At 41.8% G+C, this 22694-nt stretch overlaps 1 protein-coding gene across 3 annotated transcripts in view; it reads left to right on the forward strand.

Moving 5' to 3' along the window:
* Window positions 1-22694, forward strand: part of tbc1d14 (TBC1 domain family, member 14) — a 43277-nt gene that overhangs the window by 17158 nt on the left and 3425 nt on the right. For 2 of the 3 annotated variants that reach the window (XM_083937281.1, XM_083937282.1), the window contains 10 exons: window positions 12540-12664; window positions 14763-14845; window positions 15338-15455; window positions 16003-16109; window positions 18111-18191; window positions 18351-18439; window positions 18698-18769; window positions 20824-20952; window positions 21826-21935; window positions 22030-22288. In XM_083937281.1, the coding sequence (XP_083793407.1) occupies window positions 12540-12664; window positions 14763-14845; window positions 15338-15455; window positions 16003-16109; window positions 18111-18191; window positions 18351-18439; window positions 18698-18769; window positions 20824-20952; window positions 21826-21935; window positions 22030-22288 (1173 nt within the window). Of the gene's footprint in view, window positions 1-5957; window positions 6068-12539; window positions 12665-14762; window positions 14846-15337; window positions 15456-16002; window positions 16110-18110; window positions 18192-18350; window positions 18440-18697; window positions 18770-20823; window positions 20953-21825; window positions 21936-22029; window positions 22289-22694 lie in introns of those variants that run through there. The other variant, XM_083937283.1, reaches the window with a different exon arrangement.

The raw sequence follows: 22694 nt of genomic DNA on the forward strand, positions 1-22694 counted from the left end.
AAAGTATTCTAAGTTGTCAGTTGTTTTCTGGCTTTGCTACAGAAAGACGGTTATTGCTGAAAGCAGGGAATAATTAGACGTCTTAAGAGATCCGGAGCATTTTCTCAGATTTCTTCAGATTTCGGCTTGTCTGTTATTTGATGTCTCTCAAATGTGGTTTGACTTTGTTCAGATTGAAGCAACACAGCAAGTTTACCCACGGTTCTGTTCTCAGCTGGAAATGTCTTGTTGCACTGACACACATGGAAATCTGCCTCTCACTGCCCCCTTAAGCACACTTGTCTCGTTATTTGCATACGACATCTGAAGCCCCGCTCAGCAGCCTTTTATGTTCTCTTGTATGAACCAGCAACAGGTTTGTCTGTTTCACAGACCATGTGTTTGCGTTTCTGTGTCTTTATTTTGAGCCTTCAGTATCACAGAGAACATGGCTCTCCTGACTGATACTACAGAGGAGATTACTGTGGTACAAAAGGAAACCTTTATTTATTTCCTTATATTTAAAAAGCACTTTAAAATCTTTATGACACTTTTAATGAATTCCAGGTTTTTTTATTCACGTTTATCCTTCTCACCCTGTAGGGCAGCCATCCTTGAAAACAAGCCCTACACTTGTATCATATGAGTTCTTCGCCGCTTCATTAGCTCTGCAATGCAGGATTCAAGTGAACTGGGCGGTTTTAGGATAAAGCAGTTGTCATTTTATCCTCTTACCACGTTCACTGGCCGTCTTTAAACAGAGGTTTTAGAGATGTTTTGACTTAATTTTGGAATTTTATTGGTATTTATTTCAGTGCTAGATACTAGGGCTGCACGGTTAACGATAATAATCAACATTATTTTGATCAATATTGAGATTGTGATTCTTTTTTCATGATTATTCATTGATTTTAGAGACAAAGTATGCTCCTTGCGCTTTCTTTTTAAAAATAAACGGAGCACTGCTTTCACTTCCTGTTCCTCATTCACGGTGCATCTCCAACAACAACATATAAATACAGTTGTATCAAAACTTTTAACCCAAAATGAAATAAAGAGAGAACTGCTTTACCTTCCATGCTGTGCTACATTCCTGTAGATAAGCAAATCTTAAAATGACTTCAAATAAGGTTCTTCTTCACCTAAATGCAGTGCATGTCCTGGAAGTCAAATCTAAATGAAATTGAAAGTAGCTCTTCTCCTTTTTCTCCAGACATTAAATTGTCACTTTGCCAGTCTTCTCTGTTGCATATCACTCTTCTACTCTGGACTGTAGCCAGGCTGCTCCTGCAGGGCGCACACACAGCAACGTCACAGCTCCCAAAAAGTGGAGCCAAAACATCTGCATCACCCGGCTGGCTGTTTAGGAAGCACTTGATTTTACGTGCAGCACAGTTTTTTTTTCATGAGCACACATTTTAAGTGTCGGTATTTCTGTTGATCATGTTTATGTAACTGTGGGAAGCCAAAATCCAGATGCTCGCAAATTATATTCAAGTAATTGCGCAGCCTTGCTAGATATATCAATCTGAATATCTGAAAGGTTCAATTTGATTTGTTGAAACTCCAGATGGTGAATATAGTAGACGGACGTTGTTTCATTTTCAGTGGAAGCTGACTTTAACATTGGTTATAGAACTCCATTGAAAGCTTGGTCAAAGGTCAAATGGAAGAGCAACTATCTTTTGATGCGATAATGCCTTTAAGCTTATCACTGTTCCATGGGGTAATAAAGACTGATGTGTATTACATTATGTGCCATGATGATAAACCCACTGATGTCTCTGTTATGTAATGACTCTGTGTATCAATACTTTAAACGATCGGGAACACACTGTAACAGAGTACAGTCTCTGTGGCACTGCTGAACACCAGGAGCACAATGCCCGGAGCAACAACACTCCCCATCAGTGACATTTAAGTTCTTAACTATTTTTAGAACGCTGCGCGCTGAAAGCAAAAGAACAACATTCCCAGTTCTGAGAAACCTAATGGGAAACACAAGAATGAATGTTTATTAAAAAGACAATAGATCTTTGGAGGAAGGATACTTAAACTAGTTTACCATACACACTTTATCACAAGAGTCAGATTAAGATAGCCCTTTTTTTGGTTGTTTTGTTGTTATTTATTATCCCTTTTGTGCCAGGGAAACAAATACATTCTAATGCTCAAAAGATCAACCCATCACTACACTATCTTAGGAGTATGTTTTCATACAAATCATACGAGCATCTTTAATAGAACCTTCTTTTACATAAAAAAAGATGATTTAAGAAAAGAATTAAAAATGCTTCAAAAGCCTTTTCAGCCTTTTAACACAACATGTAACCAGCGCAAAATTGATAAATGATAATGCCGATGAATATCATCCTATTTGCCCATTCCGCTCAGCGAGGCAAAGATCAGCTGATGTGTGGCTGATAAATTGGTACATTCATGTGCGGCCGTATCGTGCCACGTGCGTGTGCTGTGTTGCTCAGCAAGCTGAAATTCAAAATGTCAAGGTCTTTGAGAACAATTTGTTAGATAGGCAGCTGGTGACTGAACACTTATAATTTCCCAGTGCCATTCAAAAGGCAGGCAGGCCAATTAAAGAGCACGGCATCTCCAAAGAACACGATGGCAGCTTGTAATTAGAGCCTATAGTAGCCTGTTATTGTGCTATCATTGACACTGTGTGTGACACCAGGGACGTAGCATTCTGTGTGCTGCTGAAACCTGCTTGAAAGGCCTGTTAACAGCTCCTGCAGTTCCTACAGTTTACATAGCAGAGCTTTACCGTGTCTCTAGGTGGTCTCAAATAGCTTGGCATGTTGACTATCGTGTTGTATTGGTTAGAAATTAGAGCCCTGGGATTGGCGTGCTGTTTCCTACACGCCTGTGCACACACCCTCATGCGCCTCATATCTGGAGTCCATCTCATCTGCGGTTGTAACCGTACACTGAACCTGAGGAATCAGTTAACAGGGTATCAAGCTTTTGTCCTGACGCTGACGTTGCTGTTCAAAGAGAGGTGTGTGTGTGTGTGTGTGTGTGTGTGTGTGTGTGTGTGTGTGTGTGTGTGTGTGTGTGTGTGTGTGTGTGTGTGTGTGTGTGTGTGTGTGTGTGTGTGTGTGTGTGTGTGTGTGTGTGTGTGTGTGTGTGTGTGTGTGTGTGTGTGTGTGTGTGTGTGTGTGTGTGTGTGTGTGTGTGTGTGTGTGTGTGTCTGTGTCTGTGTCTGTGTGTGTGTCTGTGTCTGTGTCTGTGTGTGTGTGTGTGTGTGTGTGTTTACAGTGAGGCACGGCGTGTGCTATTTCCACCAGCAGGATTCCCTTTGAGACGGACACTGTGAATCAAGTTTTACATTCTAATTTACAGCCCTTGAGTCTGGGGACTTGAGTGTATCTAGGGGCCTCAGTGCGATGTCTGGTCACAGTGAATTGCTGCCTGCTGAAGAAAGTTATTGTTCTGTCACCTGCTGAGCCTGTAAAACCCATTGTGCGGCAGCCCAGGCGCGTCTGAGGCACTGAGATGTGGGAGCGAGGCATTCTAGACCCTACAGTCCCGTCTGGCTTTCCGTCGCACTGTCCCATTTAATGCACTGCCATGTGCCATATTGTAACTTTGTGAACCCTGCAGAAACCGTGCCAGTCATTCTGCTATCCCCCTCATAAAGCTGGGATTTCAGTGTTCAATCTGCAGCACACTTCATGAAACATCTACTGCACTACATCCTCCTCCTGAAACGATGCAAGTGTTCGGTTTGGTTTCCAATCCGAACTATTGAAACTTTTACTCTGCTTTACTGACGATACTATCAATTTAAGACCCATTCTTACTGTAGAGGAGGAAAAAATCCAAGATTAGCTATATGGCGGCTTTTCAGCTCGAATGAAAATAGACTTTTTCTCTGAAGATGTGAACTGATATGACTCTGCAAATGTACTCCAACTACTTTCTAAAACAAATAACTTTATTACTGTATATTTTATCATTATTATACGTTAAATACACTATGCAATGTATTACAGTGTCAACCAATTCTGTATGGACGCTGAAAAAATCAAATAAATACATAGCTAAATAGTACTGCATGTTCAGTATAAGCCAGTTCCTGACCATTTAAATAAAAAAATTTAAATTAAAATCAAATAAATACATAGCTAAATAGTACTGCATGTTCAGTATAAGCCAGTTCCTGACCATTTAAATATTTTTTTTTAAATTAAAATCAAATAAATACATAGCTAAATAGTACTGCATGTTCAGTATAAGCCAGTTCCTGACCATTTAAATATTTTTTTTTAAATTAAAATCAAATAAATACATAGCTAAATAGTACTGCATGTTCAGTATAAGCCAGTTCCTGACCATTTAAATAAAAAAAATAAAATTAAAATCAAATAAATAGCCATAGGACACCATAAATAGCCATAGGACACCATTTCTAAGGGTTTGGCCAAGTTGATCCGTGCTGTCTTTAAGCCCTATCGTCCCCCCTCCAGACTCCCCCGTGGGCCCAGCCTGCACTCACGTCTTCAAAGATGCAGGCCACTGCTCAATTAATTCTTGCTTATACATACATCACCCCTCAGTTTTCATTTTGTCTGCAGTAAACACTCCACTTCAGCATCAGACCACCGCAAACCCTTCAGCGGCTTTTTCTAAATGGCTGTCAACAGTCGTATATAAATAGTTGTCAGTTTTCTGCATTATTCTGTATGTTTGTTAAAAATGTTTTCATATGGGAAACATATACATTGATGCCAATAGATATGTCTTATCAATATCTGCTTATTATATTGGCTGACTGATATATCAGTCTGGCTCTAATAAGAATATATGAATAAAATCCTCTATCACACTAAATGTAATTTATTTTCAGATTCCAATATTCACAGAGAGTAATGCTTGTTTTTGGCTAATCCAGTAAATAAAAATACATGAGAGATCAAAGCATCACATTAAAAAAGGAATCATTACAAAACATACAATATGACCATAAAGTAGTCCCGCTCATTGAATTGTTTAAAATGTATCATTTCATTTCAAGGTATATACTGTATCGTCACGTTGCCCAAACCTTTCTAGATGGCCACAGGGTACTGAATACTCCTAGATGAAATTAGAGCTGCAGCGATTAGTCGATCAATCAATTAGTTGTCAACTATTGAATAAGACGCCAACTATTTTAATAATTGATTCATCGGTTTAAGTCATTTTTAAAACAAAAAAAATCCTCTTTCAGCTTCTTAAATGTGAATATTTTCTGTTTTTTTTCCCTCTATGACAGTCAACTGAATATATTTTGACATTTGAGAATGTCGTGTTGGGTTTCGGGAAACACTGATCCACATTTTTCACCATTTTCTGACATTTTATAGAGCAACAACTAATCAATAATGACGATAATCGTAACTTGCAGCCTTACATTTAATAAATCAATCCCTGTAATGTTTGCTTCTTGACCTTTTGACCCTCTTTTTTTTTTTTTTTTTTACAAATCAGATTTCTGTGTTGTTGGGCAACTATTACCTCTATGTATAGATAGAATCAAATCTCCCAGAGCACAAGATGTGTGTAACTTGGTGGCAGCGGCGGCTTGTTCAGTCCTGGCTGGATTAAGAGAGCAGGAGGCTGGGTGTCTGAAACCTGATCCATTACTGTGGGATTGATTAGAATGGCTCCCAGGGCTCAGCAGAGCGCAGAGCTCCTTCCAGTGCAGCGATGGTGACTAATAACACACGGCGGTGCTGATTTGCTGACACACACACACGCACAGCAGCAGCAATAGACCTGATGCAGAGCCGCTCAGTGTAGCGTCACTGCTCAGAGAGAGAGAGAGAGAAGGAGGAAAAAAGAGGGGTATCATGCTGCCGCTGCATCGTTTCCAATGCGGGGTGTGTCCCTCCATTGACAGCTTGACTGTCCCTCTGCCCTCCTTTTCGTTCTCCTCCTCCTCCTCCTCCTCCTCCTCGTCTTCTCGCTCTTGGGTGTCTTGTTGCCAGGAGTGAGCCCCCAGGAGCAGCAATGTCGCTAGGCTAAGATTCTGGAAACTAACCCCCACCGGAGGACTGGCCGTCTGTAAGGAACAGCAGCGTTCATGGTGAGTGAGCATTCGCACCGCGAGGACGAGTGGCTGGGCTCGGTGACCCGCCGTCTCTGTCTCCTTGTCTGGCAGAATCAGAGGGCATTGGTAGTCAGAGCGTGAAAGAGCCGAGCCGAGCAGAGGAAGAGGACGGCTCGGGTTTCACATAATAGCCTCTTTGAGCTCGTTGCAGATCCGTGCTTCGTGGTGGCTGTGCTGGGGATCAGGCTGATGACAGTCAGGATGTCTTTAGAAAGATGAAACCGTTTCCTGAGTGTGTTGATTTCCACCCAGGAGATGATTACTTGTAACTCGACATGTAGCCTTCAACATAGTACAACAAAAGCACGTGTCACAGTGTGACAGCGGCATCTTTTTATTTTGGCTTTATGAAGCATGTCTGGGGATTTGTCCCGCTGTTGTCACTGATGCAGTTAAAGAGACACAGACAGATGAATCAGTGACTCCAGTGAAACAACAAACACTGGATGGTGTCGGAGCGTTTGGTGGCAGTGCTCATGCTTCCATCTGTTTGTCTGAATATGTTCTTCATCTTGTCTAAGATGCTGCGTGCCAAGAAATACTACACACAAATCAAATCACGGTTTGAAATTCATTCAAATATATTTGGTTTCCTCAACAGTATTGAATCAGCTCTTGAATAGGTGTCACTTGCAGTTTTCTGTTTGCATAAATAACCAGATGTGTTATCGGTGTGACTAAAGCCTTTGCACAGTCTATAATGACTGGATTTGGTTGACAATGAGGTTATTTTCTCAAAAGACATGTGTGAAGCAAATTAAAATCAGGCTTTGGTCGTCGATTGTTCCTAAAATTTGACTTTTTCACAGGTTCAAGGGTAAAATCCCACAATGTGACTGTTGCAATGACCCACATTAACAATACGGCCACTCAGAATCAGACTGTTTCTAAAGATGGATTCGACCATGCATCCCCCCGAGTCAGTCATAGCTGTCAATCTTAAAGTTTCACCCTGTTTTTAGAACATCAAATAACTAGTTGAAACCTACTTCATCAGAAAAAATACATTAAGACAAACATCTATAATGTATTTCACCGTGTGATAAAAAAACGACCTAAATTGACTCATTGACAATTTACTTTTTTAGTTTTGTCTATGTCTCATTACTAACATGGACAAAGCGGGGTTTATGTATATAGGGTTCATACGGGTGCTTGAAATTTAATGTGTATTTTCAAGGTTTGAAAACCTCTTGAATTTTGGATAAAGTGCTTGAAAATGCTTGAAATTTATCTGTATTTTTTTCACAACAAATACGTATAGAATAGACATATAATGTAATTTCTTACCCTTCTGGTATTATGAAACACTTTTAGCTGTTTGTTACATATCATCTTTTTTTAACATGATTTTTTAAATGAAAAAGAGTGAACTAATAATGTTCCATTGTATTCGTATAAATATTTAATTTACCACGGTTTAAAAATTGACCTTGAAAGTGTTTGAATTTCACCTCGGAAAAAGGTGTACTAACCCTGTATATACCTAACCTATGGTCCGAATTCATGAATGGTATATTTATTGTAATGGAATTATGAGAGTGCATACAGTCCACGTGTTCTGTCACTGACTGATTTGTAAGCTTGCCTCACAAACAGACAATAACTTCCTTCTCATTCAGATTTCAAAGAGACATTAAAAAAGGGACATGTCAGATTAGTGAAGTCACCCTTTAAATGTCAGTTTATTCTAGTATGCTGCTATATAAATTACCTTTTAATGTAATTATCCGTAAAACAACAAACAATATTGGTGGAAGCAATGTGTTGAGATTGAGCTCTGATTAGTGAACCTGTAACCCGTCCTGCAGTAGCTGCCAGACTAGCACACCTACGTACTGCCAAACACACAGACGCCATCACACACATTTCACTTGTTCTGTGCTCGATGGTCTTTGGGACTGCCTCAAACAGCTTCCAGTTAAAAGCTGTGTGTTTGGCATGTATTGAAACCAATCTTAGCGGCCTGCTGTGGCCTTTCATCTCGCAGCTTACACTGTCCATTCGTACCGTGCCCCGTGCTTTAGAGTAATTACCCCCCCCCCCCCCCCCCCCCCCGCGGCCCAGGCCCGTTTGTACTGCCCGTTACTTGAATCGATCTGGGCCGCGCGCAATACTGTATTGCTTATACATCATCACTTAGTCATCGTTTAGTTTTGTCTGACTTTTTTTGAACGTTTCATCTGACCAAATCTGCACTAAACACTCCACCTGGGCATCAAACCTCTGCAAACAGTTCGGTGGCTTCTTTTTAAATGTCCTTCAAAGGGAACAGATGCATACAAATAGACATCAGGACCACCGTCAGCGCTCGTGCTCGTACATGTGCACAAGTCCACCTCTCTCAACCGGGCTGCAGCCGGCAAGCGTGCTGTGCCTGGGCGCAGTACGGTTACACTCACACTGGTCAAACAAACTAGACTTTAGCCATGAAGCGTGCCTGGGCACGGTACGAATAGACAGTGTGAGTGCGCCCCGAGAAAGCAAGTGGTGTTTTGATGAGGATACGATGGAACCAATCCACGGCAGAATAGGACAACAGTTTGACCAACATTTGTGTTCGGTGTCTTGTCAAATCCACTTTTCTCCTTTGTTGCAAAAAGGAAGGAACTTGCATAACGCAACAACATGCACTTACCCAAGTAGTACTTCAGTATAATTGCGTAAGCCTTTGTAGGGCTGCATGATGTGATGCTACTAAAAGACAAGGTCTAAATCGGTTCGAGAAAACAACTCCACGTCATCCTACGAGTGCTGCTTCCTAGCATCTAGAGTTTTGAAGCATAAAGGCCATTATCTGCCAGCCAGTCAGTGTAGCGAGGCACCCATAGAGCTGTTACACCACTACCAGGAAACCGGAGAGCAACTGAAAAACAGTGTGACAAAGCCAGTTGCCCTGGCAGCAGGTTATCATGGGATACAGTTGCTATTCCAGCAGCTAAAAGCTACTGCCACATACACAGAGTAACGTTTCACCCTAGGAGTGAGGGGAAAGGAGGAGGTTTGTTGAGAAATAAAGGTTGTATTCCAATGTTTTTACACATTAAAGTCTGTTTACAGATCTCGGGGGCTACTAATGCATATGTGAAAAGTTGTATAAAGTGGCTCCAAAGGCAGCTGTGTGTGCCGATTCCCCAGTAGGACTAGTTGTTGAGTGACAGAGCAATGTCCATTAATGTGCTTCGCCTTTATTGGATTCTGCCCCGGTGCCCTGCTGTGGCACCATCAGTCCGTTGTTTCTCACCCTCACATACTAATACTTTCACATCCCTCACTTCGTTTTCTCACATCACATTGACACATAACTTCCCCATAAAGCTATCGGTACAGCTTCACACAAGTCCTGTCTTGCGTTTCACCTTGTTGGTTGCACCTGCAATGCTGCTGGACCGCCGCCAAATCACTTCTACTACCCTCCCCCCAATCTAGCTCTCTGTCATCTTCCTCTCCCCCTCTCTCTCTATCTCTGCAGCATCAATCTATTCTCAGGGTCCAGAGCTCTTGACTCTAACCTTTTTTATCGACTTGCAGCTGTCCCCTCGGCTACACAACGTCTTTTATAAGCCAAGCAGCAGTACATGCATGTCACCTGTTCATTAAAGAGCAAAGCAAATCAATACTGCCTAAAGGAAAACCTATATTGTTTTGTGAAAGTGTATTTTTCAGATTGTGCTTTTGTTTGTACACTGTCTACTACATACTACATGTTGTCCAAATCAGTACCTACTGCTTGTATAATGGGCTGTTTTGAATACAGACTCTTTTTAGTGCTCTGCTGTCATCCCAGTGCTGAGTGCAGTCTTATCCTTGAATCGCCTCCATTCTCCGGCAGTGGGGGAAAGGTTTTCATTTAGCACTCTTTAACTTCTCCATCTTTGCCCTCATTTGGTTCTGCGTTCTGTGTCAACTGCTCTCCCTTGATGCCCAAACCTCAAGAGATGTTTTAGGCCTCCTGATATCAGGCTTTGCCATCGTCTGTCTCTGGTCCTCGTTTCTTTCCTTTCATCTTTTGCACATAAGTAGCTTCCCTGCTGTGTGTTAACAAAGTAATACCCTACTATCACTTTGAAATGTGGCCACCTTTTTTCCAAACATGGCCGCTCTCGAGTCTTAAAAAGATAAGAGAAGTAGATACTGGTGACTGCTACTTTGTGTCGACTGCCCCTTTTTAAAGATAAAACTTTATTGATGCCACACTGGGAAAATTCACATCAAAGCTAAATTAGCAGTTTTCAGCCTTCTCTTCTTTTGTTGTTGTTGTTGGATGAGAAGTTTGATACCGCTGTCATAAATCAGGGTTCGTACAGGGGCTTGAAATCCTTGAAAATGCTTTAATTTTAGTGTTATGCTTTCAAGGTTTTAAAAGTGCTTGAATTTTGGATTAAGTACTTGAAAACGCTTGAAATTTTATCCACATTTCTTTCACAACAAATTTTCTTTCTTTTTTTTCATTCCCCTTTACTTAACCAGGAATATTCCCATAGAGATATAAAATCTCTTTTCCAGCAGCATAAACATACAAGTTTCACTTTTAAAAACAAAAACAACACACAACTAAACATGATAAATCAACAAAATAAAACAGCATTAAACATAAAAAAGCAGATCAGTGCTCACAGACAGTACATGTGCAAATTGTACTGAAAAAGTCCATAATCCTGCTTTTGAAATGATCCGTGCTGGTGAGGGATTCCAGTTTGAAATGATCCTGTAGTTTATTCCAAGATAGGAGTGCTAAATATTTAAAAGCACTTTCACCAAACACAGTGGTGTAGAATAGAAATAATATTGAATTCCCTATCCTTCCCGTATTACAAAACATTTTTGGTGTTTATAAAATAATACCATCTCTTTTAACGGAAAACATAAAGGTGAAAACATTTTTTCAATATCTATATGTATTAGTAGAAATATGTAATTTACCACAACAAAAAGTGCTTGAATCGGAAAAGGTGTAAAAACCCTGTTAATTATAGGAACCCTGTAAAACCACAAGAAGACGTTTTTAAACTCTGCTTTTTGTACGCGTTAAACAAACTAAATATAATGTGTTAATTAATGAGCTTTAGATGTGTTTGTGGAAGTATTATGTTTGACCGTTGGACACAGTCAGGCTAGCCGTTTTCCCCTAGCTAGTTTTTATACTAAGCTAAGCTAATTGTCTACTAGCTACATATTTAAAAGTTTGGATATTCTCGTGTAAGTCTTCAGCGGGAAAGAAAACAACTACTCCTTAAAACTAAGAGATGGACATGCTAAACATTACCTGCTAAACACCAGAATCTACGCACACTGACGTTAGCATTTAGCTCAAAGCACCATGGTGACGACTGTAAGCGCGGCCTTACAGAGCTGCTAGCATGGTGGCAGCCTGCTTCCTTTTTCTTTAGTTTTATTGCATTTTTATTAATCTTATAAAGAGCTTAGCTTTGTGATATGTGCTCTATAAGCAAATGTTATGGTTATTATTAGTAATTCATGGTGACTTTATGTCTTTTTATGTCTCTCCTCTTACTTGTGTTCTGTTGCCATGCCCTTCTGGATCTAATTCAGTGACCTGTTATTTGTCCCCCAGGCTCTGCTTGAGCAGACAGCAACACAAAGACAGATTAATAACATCACTAACAGTCATGCATGCACACTCGCTGACTCCTGCTGTGGGAATAGATTTTCCTGTCTATGTTGTGGCCTGTGCCGATCAATGTGAGCGTCCCTGTGGCCGGCAGCACTGTGTTAAGCTGATTGCTTCCAGTCCTCGGCCTGCATTATTAACTGGCTCAAAACTTACCAGAGGCCATTTTGGACACACGGTGGCGTGTGCGTGCGCGTGTGTGTGTGTGTGTGTGTGTGTGTGTGTGTGTGTGTGTGTGTGTGTGTGCGCGCTCATATTCCACTTGCCCTATTTACAGTAGCTTCCTAATTAACTAGAAACACAATGTAGTATCTTCCAACAGTTTCCTCTGAAGGTCTTCCCCGGACTGCTTGTGCTCCGTCAGCTCCCTAATTCTGGCTCTAAGCTCAGAGCTGCAACCATACACACACCTCAGCTTTGAGTCAGCTGATAGTTGGCCTTGTGTTAAACTGCTCTGAGGCCGCAACATACTGAAAGTCACATGGCCTCCTCTTTCTATATGCCTGTATCATACTCCCAGTGGTGGAGCAGAAACAACACACTCATTAGACACCAGCTGATAAACGCTCAGAGGCCAAAAGAGCATCGTCACAAGGTTGTCAAGACATTTTCTCAGTGTTTCTGTGTGACTTAATGTACACATACAAGTCACCTCTTGTTACTTCTCGTTTTTTCATCTCCTTTCTTTTTCTCTCCCCACTGCATGCATGTCCTATTTATACTTTGACATAGAATATAGAGGGAAAAAAACAATTTGATTGTACTGCTATGCTTGTATTAAAAAACTAAACTCTAAATGTGCGTTTTTGTTGTCAGGAATATGAAACAAAGAGTGGCAGAGCTGGACCTGGCAACCCGACGTCTCCCAGGCAGGGTGTGAGGAAAAACCTGGACTTTGAGCCCCTCTCCACCACTGCACTTATACTGGAGGACAGACCTGCGTAAGTAAACACACGCATACACACACACACACACACACGCACACACACACACACACACACACACACACACACACACACACACACACACACACACACACACACACACACACACACACACACACACACACACACACACACACACACACACACACACAGACATACTGTCTTCAGTCCCGGGGGTATTAGACTAATCCCACATTTTTCATTCTCTCTCACCAGCAGTGGAGTTTGCTTATCAGCCTGTTGTCTTCCCGTCTTTATCTTCCTCTCATTCTTTCTTTATCAGTCATCCTTCATCTGTCATTAGACTCCAGTCAGTGTTGTTCACTGTGTCCCTGTTTCTATTACAGACCTTAAAGAGATGTGGTGCTGAAAGTTTAATGGTCCTCCCTCAGCCTGTCTCCATTACCCTGCTTTTTTTAAAAAACATTTTCTGAACATACTGTGGATACAGGCATATGCTGGCCCTCGTGTTTCATTCAGAGGTGCTGCCCAGCCAAAATATTAGCACAAGGAACATTGCGACTGAAAACAATAGTATAATTTCGCCTGATTTCCTGTTTGAACACAAGGAAGTTTATTCTAACACCATGACTCTCAAAACTGTGAGTTCAGCTGCTTCATGCACCCTGAACTCTGTCACCCTCTGCTGGTGAATAGAAATTAGAAAGGTGCACATACTGTATGTTTAAAAGTTTCTATGTTAAGCCCAGTTCAGACCAAAGATTCCCAACGAGTCGAGTTGAAACTTGCAACTACTTGCAACGTGCAGGTCTGCAACGTTCTGACACCTGCCCGTTCAGACCAAGGAGACGCGGTGAGACGATGTGTCATCTCCATAGCAACGCCTCTCTACTACTGTTCTAACCTCTGACTTTTCAGGGGTTTTTTCGTAGCTGGATATGATTTGTAGCATCATAAAATATAAACGAGGTCAGAGACAGTGAGATACTTGGTACAGCTGCATTTCTAGTTGTGATGAAACGGCGAAAATACCGTTTTATTTCCCTTATTCACTGCTTTGGTCTGGATTACTGCGCTCCCTCTCCTTATTCATTGTAGTGCTTGCTCGACCCTCTCTCTTTACCCATCCCTTTTCCCTCTCTCACACGCTCATCGAGCCTCTGATTGATTGACTGGCTGTTGACACAGGAGACATGTGTTATGTTCTAAAACCAGCTGCTGGTGATTTGAAAAGCTGAATCGCTGGCGACAGCATCAGCCGGCTAGATTCGCAACGAGACGGGTCAGTTCACACCGCTGCAACTTTCACCTGCAACGTTCTAAAACAGTTTTGTTGCGTTGCCAATATTTGGTCTGAACTGGGCTTTAGTAAGATTAGTGCATCATTTAGTTTATATTGGTGTAATTAGATATACTTGAAACCAGACCAACCTGCCAAGCTCTGGCTCTATTCGCTTTGGCAGGTACATCTGGCCCCTCTGTTCAGTTGCGTCCAGCAGCTTCTGGTTTGCACCATTGATGACGCCCCTTGGAAATGTATAACTAATTGAGAGTTTTCTGTTTAAAACACATTTGTGAATTAGCCTGGCTTGTAGTAGTAAACTGGAATTATGTCATCCATACATGACACTAGCATTTTTAAAAGTAGATCATATATGCAGTAAAAACAAAGACCAAAATATGACTTTATCACCTATATAATACGAGCATGCTATGAAAAGATGCTAAAAATCACTGTCACCAAGTCTTAGTTTTTTGTGGAGCTTTCAGTCCCGTCTCGGGATTCTTCAGCAGATGGAGTTGGCACAGGGAAATGTGGTTGAAAGCTCCAGGAAAAGGAAGCGAATGCACCTTCAGTTTAGACTATTCTTCTCTTAGACAAAGGTCTAAGCTCTTTAGTAGCCGTTCTGCTTTCAACCATATGACATGATCTTCCTCAGCACACACACATAGCTTAGTTTTCTTCTTCTTTCTTCCTCTTCCTTTTTCATTTGTTCTGAGCACCTTAGGGATGCATTATGAATCAAAGCACCAGAAAAGCTACTGAGCTTGCTCATCATGAATAATGCAAGTTAAGCTCAGAGAACACATCGTCACTAATCCATTTCCCTGCATTGATGTACTTTTGTTACAGTAACCTGCCTGCCAAGCCAGCCGAGGAGGCCCAGAAACACAGACAGCAGTATGAAGAGATGGTGGCCCAGGCCAAGAAGAGAGGTGAGCTCACGTGACAAAGTTATCCAGGGTACCTTACTATCTCGTTCAATTCAATTTTATTTACAGTGCCAAATCCCAACAAAAGTTATCTCAGGACACTTTACAGAGTAGGTAAAGACCACAATCTATGACTTATTTATGATTGATAGACAAAGACAGACAGATGGACAGAGAGAGATAAAGACAGACAGATGGACAGAGAGAGACAAAGACAGACAGATGGACAGAGAGAGACAAAGACAGACACTTGGACAGAGAGAGATAAAGACAGACAGATGGAAAGAGAGAGACAAAGATAGATAGATGGACAGAGAGAGACAAAGACAGAGAGACGGACACACTTCCAGATCTTCAGAGTCCCTGAAGCTCGGCACACTGATAGAGGACTGAAGAGAATCTCTGTTCGTCTTTCTTCCGCCTGCTTTCCACTTCTTCTATTAACGCTCCCTTTATTTAGTATCTGACCTCCTCTTTCCGATCTCCTGTCTGTAGAGCTGAAGGAGGCTCAGAAGAGAAGGAAGCAGCTGGAGGATCGCTGTAAGCTGGAGGAGAGCATCGGTACAGCCGCGCAGATCTGGAACCAGGAGATCTTGCCTAACTGGAGTACAACGTGAGTACAAACAGTGTCTGAATTTAGAATGATGAAAATACTGATGTTCCTATGATCCTTTTTATTGTTTATTTATTTATCTTATTTTATGTCCTTCTGTTGTCTGGGACAAGTCTGTCAGGCTGTTTTTGGGTTCGGTCTGTCTTTGTCTTTGTCTTGTTGGGATTGTTTTTGTATGCTTATCTGTAAAATAGAGAATATGATTGTTTTGTATGATCATTTGTCATTGGAAACAGAGTGATTACACAGTTACAAACACTGGCCAAACCTTTGAAAAGTACAGTCAGCTAAACAAAGAAACTAATCTAACTTTATTTTCAACATTCAAATGGATCAGAGAAGTCTCTAATTGTTTGGCAAAATGTTCTTAACTGTTTTGGGTTGTTTTGTTCTGTGCAGATACTGGTTGATGCATCTTTTCCACTGAGATATGTTAACTAAATCATCATAATAAGGATGTGTTTCCTCTATAAAACACAATTATTAAGCAGCCTTTGATGTGCTAAACATTCCTTCAACATTTAAACCACCTTTGACCTTCCTCCAGGTGTACATCTAGACGAGTGAGAGACCTCTGGTGGCAGGGCATCCCCCCCAGTGTAAGAGGCAAAGTGTGGAGCCTGGCTGTGGGCAACGAGCTCAACATTACACACGGTACATGTCTTATTTATGGCTCTTAACTGCCATAACAGTACTTAACCTGTGACTGCTCTGTACACACACACACACACACACACACACACACACACACACACACACACACAGACTGGTGTCTCAGTGTTAATTGAATAAGTGTCAGAGAGGTAGATAGAAGAGGAAGGAAGAGTGTGTCCATTAGGAAGGAGCACGGTCCAATTATTTCCCCAGTACTGGAGGGAACAAGCAGCATTTCAATGAGTTCTCAAGTCTGAATGGGGATTACACAGACACACACACACACACACACAGACACACACACACACACTGCAAAAATGTATTCTGCACATTCTAGAGGAGCACCCGCTTCAAATTGCCCAGTGACAGCTCCTTAGCGTCCTCAGGGCTACTCGCAGATAAGCACTCTGACTGCTGAGCTCTTCCACTCTGCTTTGTACTGCTCCGTCTTTAAATGCAGCACAGTCATGTGCATTATCACACACACACACACACAAAGATCAGTCCCCTTCATAGATGTCCAGCTTTTCATAAGTAGCAGCTCAGTGACCGTATTCCATTACTGCTGCTTATGCTACTACTAGCATCTCCAATTGCTAAGTTTGCTACTCCTAGTGATATGGAAGTTACTACTGTTGGTGCTTGTTACTGCTACAATACTCCCAGCCAACTACTACTTCAAAAACTCTTGTATACAACTGCTAGCTGCTACATTTGGGACAGAAGTGTGTGTGCCTGTGTGCTTGGGAGAGCTCCGTCCCAGCCCTTCGAAGCACTGCCTGATGGTTTTGTTTTTATGACAACACTAACATTAGCTAGGTCGCTAGCTTAATGCTATGTTAACAGAGACAACAAGCTAACAACAAGCTAGCAGCGTGTACAGTGATAAAAGCACAACACTCAGCAGTGGCTTGGTGACACCAGCGCCTTTCTTTAAGTGATTTTCAATTGGAGCCGCTTGAAATTAAGGTGGAGCATCCTGAAAAGAGAAACTAGTCCAACGTCTTTACTTTAGGTGGCCGCATACACTTTCTCAATGGGAATAATTAAAAATAGACGCTGGTATTCAGAAAACAAAAATGCTTTGTAGACACAGTCCCTTATAAAATTTAAGGGTGAAATCTGATCACACAGACCTGAAACACATGATTTTAGATTAATTGACTCATACATCCTGAGTTAAACGTCCATAAATGCATCTAGAAATAGAGAAAAGAACTTTGTTGTAACTGCAGAACTTGACTGAGAATCATCATGTTTCTAAGTTTTCTTGAGCATCAAAATAATGCAAAGATAGTTGGATGGGTATATTTCAAGAGGAACTGCTAATAAGTAACTAATTCAGCGTGCTTTCAATGGTGCCAGTTTGCCAAAAAGTTAACAAATGTCCAATATTTAATTAACTGTTGTTCCAGACCTTCAAGCATCATTATCCCTGAAAGAGAAGTAGGACAAAGAACCATTATAGGAGTGACAATTTTTCTTTTTTGTTTTGTTCAGTCAACATCAAGTACAAAAAAAAAGGATTTTTGTAATCTGTGAATCCATTCAGAATGGTAGAAGATTAGACCGGGGATTCTTATGTGAAAACTTTATTTCCCTCCCATCCCTGCAGCATGACCTGTAGTTGCCACCTTCTGTAGTTAATATGAATCTGCTTGTGCTGTAACAGGCCAAGGCCAGCAGTGCAGAGCTCCATGTCAGGTCTCAGAAAGGCTATTATTTCCATCCAGCATCTCGTCACTAGAGGGCGGCCACGGGTCAAAGCACAGGCCCGGAGGTTCAACGTACTGCAACAGAACAAATGTCTTCTGAAAATGGAGGGAGGGAGATCTCTTTCCTGAAGTCACCTTTAGTGTCAATGCTGCAGAGTAATGTGAAGAGCTGAATCCTCTCATCATCTAAAGTGGTTTCTGTCCAGTCATCACGTTCTGCACTCAGTGTCATCAGCCTCTTTCTCCCACATTGATTATACTGTGGTGGTGTTATGTGTCCCCGCAGAGCTGTATAGCATCTGTCTGGCCCGGGCAAAGGAGAAGTGGAGGACCACGCCAGCCCCATCCTTAGAGACCGAGATTGAAGGTAGAGACGGAACAGAAAATCTTCTCTTTAACGTTGACCTTGTGAACTCACAAATCGATGTGACTAAATCAATTTTGGCTAAATCAAAAATCAAAAGTCCTAGGATCTCAGATTAAAGCTTTTCTGTTGTTTTTCCTTTATCTTTCTTTATTCTTGCAGACGCCGGGTCGTCAAATCGGGAGTCGAGCCTGGAGCTGATCAAGCTGGATATTTCAAGAACCTTCCCCCATCTGTGTATCTTCCAGCAGGTCAGTGAGAGAAGCTCAGCCACCTTCTACATATGTCGCTAAAATGTACAGAAAAGTTTAGTCTGTCATTAACGAGAAAAGGTCTCATTCAGCCGTTTTCTTTTAAATACAATGAAGAATCAGTGAATCTCAGTGTCATTACTCTGATAATATTGTATCAAAGTCAAACTGACACTGAATCTCTGGGAACGGGTGTTTGCGTGTATGAGTGTATTTTTATTGTTCCATTGTCTTCATTGTTTCTTTGTTACTTATCAGGGAGGGCCATATCATGATGTGCTGCACAGCATTCTGGGAGCATACACTTGTTACCGGCCAGACGTTGGCTACGTAAGTCACACACACACACACACACACACACACACACACACACACACACACACACACAAAACATAGCATTACACACTGCTGTGATGATACATAAGCACATTTTATACCCACTTCGTCTACTCTCTCTACTTTTAAGAAATCAGTCACTGAGCCTCACAAGTGACTCTTCATATGTGTGTGATGCCTGTGGCTCTTTTATATGTGGTTTATGTTTGACAGTAGTACATTATGACACAGTACTACTCATATTTAGAGGCTGAAAATGACACAGCACAGTCTTGGATCTCCCACACAAAACCTACATCCGTCTATTATTATCTTGAATAACCAAAGTTTGGTTGTGGTCTGTATGACTGACTGCTTCCAGTATTTGATCTCCACTGAGTGTGAGCTGTCATGTAAGGAAATATATCCAACTGTTAATATACATTTATTGCATACAAGCAAGACCTAAAGGCATCACTTTAAACTCCGACCTCAGTCATAGCTGTAGAAATGACACACTGACCCCTGTGCAACAGCTCCCCACTTGTCACCAGTGTTGGGTAGAGGGATGGGTGTGGTTAAGATATTACTTTTGCCAATACTGCTTATTGATCCGGTACTTTCATGGTACAAGTTGTCTGATCTTTTTTAGAAGGAAAAAATTAGACACATAACAAAATAAACAACTGCTTTATTTTCTTGTACCTTTTTATAATGTTCTTAACACACTGTACTCTAATGAGCATTTTTGAAAGCCAAATCAGTTTTGCAGAAATACCATTATAATGTTGTAACACCCTTTAGTAACACACACAGCGTAATCCCCAGTATTTTTAGTTCACCATGTTGAGCTATACAATCTGATTGAGTTTTGTAGATGTAGTTCTTTTATTTCACCAGCAGGGTGCGATGTGTTTTCCACACATGCAAGCGCCGCTCACGCTTACGCTTTGTAACACCTTACCCCCAAAATGCTTGTCACCATTTTGGAGATCCAAATACATAAAGTTGTGTTTTCTTGACGTGCCTGTGCCCTGTGTGTACCACTTTCTACTGAAACATTGTGATGGTAACAGCACAGACGCTCTTAAACAACAGCCTGCTTTTGTTTATAGAGGTCGCAGTGTATTTAATGTTAGTCCACTTGCTTAGTTTGATGGCCACAATAATACTAGAGCATGAAAATCTGAAAGCAGCACACACTGTTCCCAATCAAACAGGACTAACTGGAAACCAAGCAGACAAGATGCACACACGTGTATTGAGCTGGAGTCACACACCTTTGTCAGGAATTATGTTCCTAATTCTGTTTGTATTAATATATGAATGCAATACATGTTAGCATTAACAGTAATACTTAATCACTTAGGACTGACTGAACTAGAGGATTGTGTAACGTTAGGTCAGTGACAGAAGGATCGTGGCGGCTGTGGTCAGTGCTGCAGCACACATGAATCTCTACACGTCATCACAGCGTCCTGTGCGATGCTCTAATCAGCCAGAGGCATTAAACGAGCGATAGATGTTCTTTGTTGCTCTTGCGCTGAACTCATGTTTGCACTTGTGTTATTGTTCAAAGCCACACTGTGCTGGTAGATGCTGCGGTTTGCCTCCCTGCTCATCACTGCAGTTCCATAATATGTGTACTTAGGTTGGGGTCCATGCAGGAAGTCACAGTCATTTCTACCTATAAGCTGCGCACGCGCGCGCGCACACACACACACACACACACACACACACACACACACACAGGTCTTGTTCTTTGCATCTGTCTGCATCCCCACTTCATCTCTTTCCATCTTACATATCCAGACTGAACTATCTCTGATTGTGAATGACAGCGAGTGCTTTAAATACCAACAGTGTGAATGAGGGCTCAGTGCAGAGGAGCAGGGGTTAACTTTCCACCAGTGTCTCTGCCCTCGCTTTCACAGACGGAAGTCAAAGTTTACATTTAGTAATGCTCTGTTTTGTATACATAAAAGTCCACGGTAAGACTACGGTTCTTTCTGTTTTGTGTTTGCTTGTACAAACTGTGTGTGTGTGTGTGTGTATTTGTGTGCGTTTAGGTGCAGGGAATGTCCTTCATCGCAGCAGTGCTGATTCTGAACCTGGACACAGCAGATGCCTTCATAGCTTTTGCTAACCTGCTCAACAAGCCCTGTCAGATGGCCTTCTTCAGAGTCGACCACAGCCTTGTCAGTATACACACACACACACACACACACACTCTTAAAGATTTCCCATAAATTTTAATAATATCCGGGTTAACAAAAATAAATTTTGACCTTACACATTACTGTACTAAACTTTATTTGACAGCTCCTTAATACTAATGAGACACACAGTGTAGTCAAGCCTCTCAAAGTACATCAACACACGTGAGCCCGTCTCTGTGTGTGTAGTGCATGCTTTACAATGTGTAACATTAAGGGGCTTTCACACCGCTGGGTTGATTGAATGAGAGAAGGTGGCAGGAGGTAAGCGTTGTTGATCACGGCGGTAGGGGTATGAAGAGGTCGACGCACACGTGAACGCACACCGATTTCCCTTTCCTTAGCTTTTTTGGGAAACAATCTTGGAGGTAGGCGGTTGTCAGGGCGGTTGCCGTGTGTTGGTGTGGAAACAGCTTTAGACAGCCAGTCTCCAGCATTATTAGATCTTGGTACGAGCATGCTGCGTGCTTATTGGCTCCCTGACGCTGATGAGATTTACTCCTTAGGTATTGACCAAAAGTATGGAACATATGCAATATAATATAACCCCACTATACATTATTAAAAATGAGAATAGAATCGACCGGTGTAGATGTTTTGATAAGAGGCGAGCAGTCTAGATTACAATCATTTGCAGTCTAATTTATACACAAGAGTGTTTTTATACAATATTTAGTACATTTAAATCAGTGCATATTAAACAATTTTTGTGTCACTTGTTAGACAGCTGCTGTGTGACACCACAGACATCACTGTTCCACTCCTACAGATGACTCACCGACCTGTTTATTGACCACAATCATGTGTGTGTATGCGTGTGTCACTCTATAAGACCCCCTTCTCCTCTCTCTGCAGATGTTGACTTACTTTGCGGCATTTGAAGTGTTCTTTGAAGAAAACCTACCAAAGCTCTTTGCACATTTCCAGAAAAACAACTTGACCCCCGATATTTATTTAATCGACTGGTGAGTTTTCATGGATTCAACGGATTCATGTTTCAGTGTATCGATAACGCATGTATTCAGACATGCACGTGCGCTTGTTTTCCCGTCCCTGCAGGATCTTCACCCTGTACAGTAAGTCTCTGCCGTTGGACCTGGCGTGTCGGGTGTGGGATGTGTTCTGCAGAGACAACGAGGAGTTCCTGTTCCGCACGGCGCTGGGCCTGCTGCGTCTCTACCAAGACGTCCTGACCACCATGGACTTCATCCACATGGCTCAGTTTCTCACCCGCCTGCCCGACCTCATCCCCGCCGAGCAACTCTTTCAGCACATCGCCGCTATTCACATGAATAGCCGCAACAGGAAATGGGCTCAGGTAGGATGTTATAGCTTTTACACTTAAGGAGTTTCAGAGTGCATCCACACGATCAAAAACAACCTATTTTTTCCTTCATCATTCTTAAAAAGTTTTCCGTCTACACGGCCTCAACTCAAGAAATCTCTGCGTCCACACGAAACCAGTGAAACCAATGGGGAGATGTTGTGTATAACACAAACAGCAGAGATTTTCTCTCCAAATCTGGAGACTTCCCAAATCCTCCTCCATCCTAGAGAGAAATGTGTCCCTGTTTCTGGTGTTAGTGGAGACTTTAGTGCTGTTTTGAACTCTGATGCACCAATCACTCTGCAGTTAGTGTCCTCAACGAGCAGAGGGTGCTGCTGGGAGCCCCTTCCCCGTCCCAAAGCACTCAGACGCCACTTTCTCACTACTTTTAGAGACT

This window comes from Echiichthys vipera (genome assembly GCF_963691815.1).
Source record: "Echiichthys vipera genome assembly, chromosome: 22".
In the NCBI taxonomy this organism is placed as follows: domain Eukaryota; kingdom Metazoa; phylum Chordata; class Actinopteri; order Perciformes; family Trachinidae; genus Echiichthys; species Echiichthys vipera.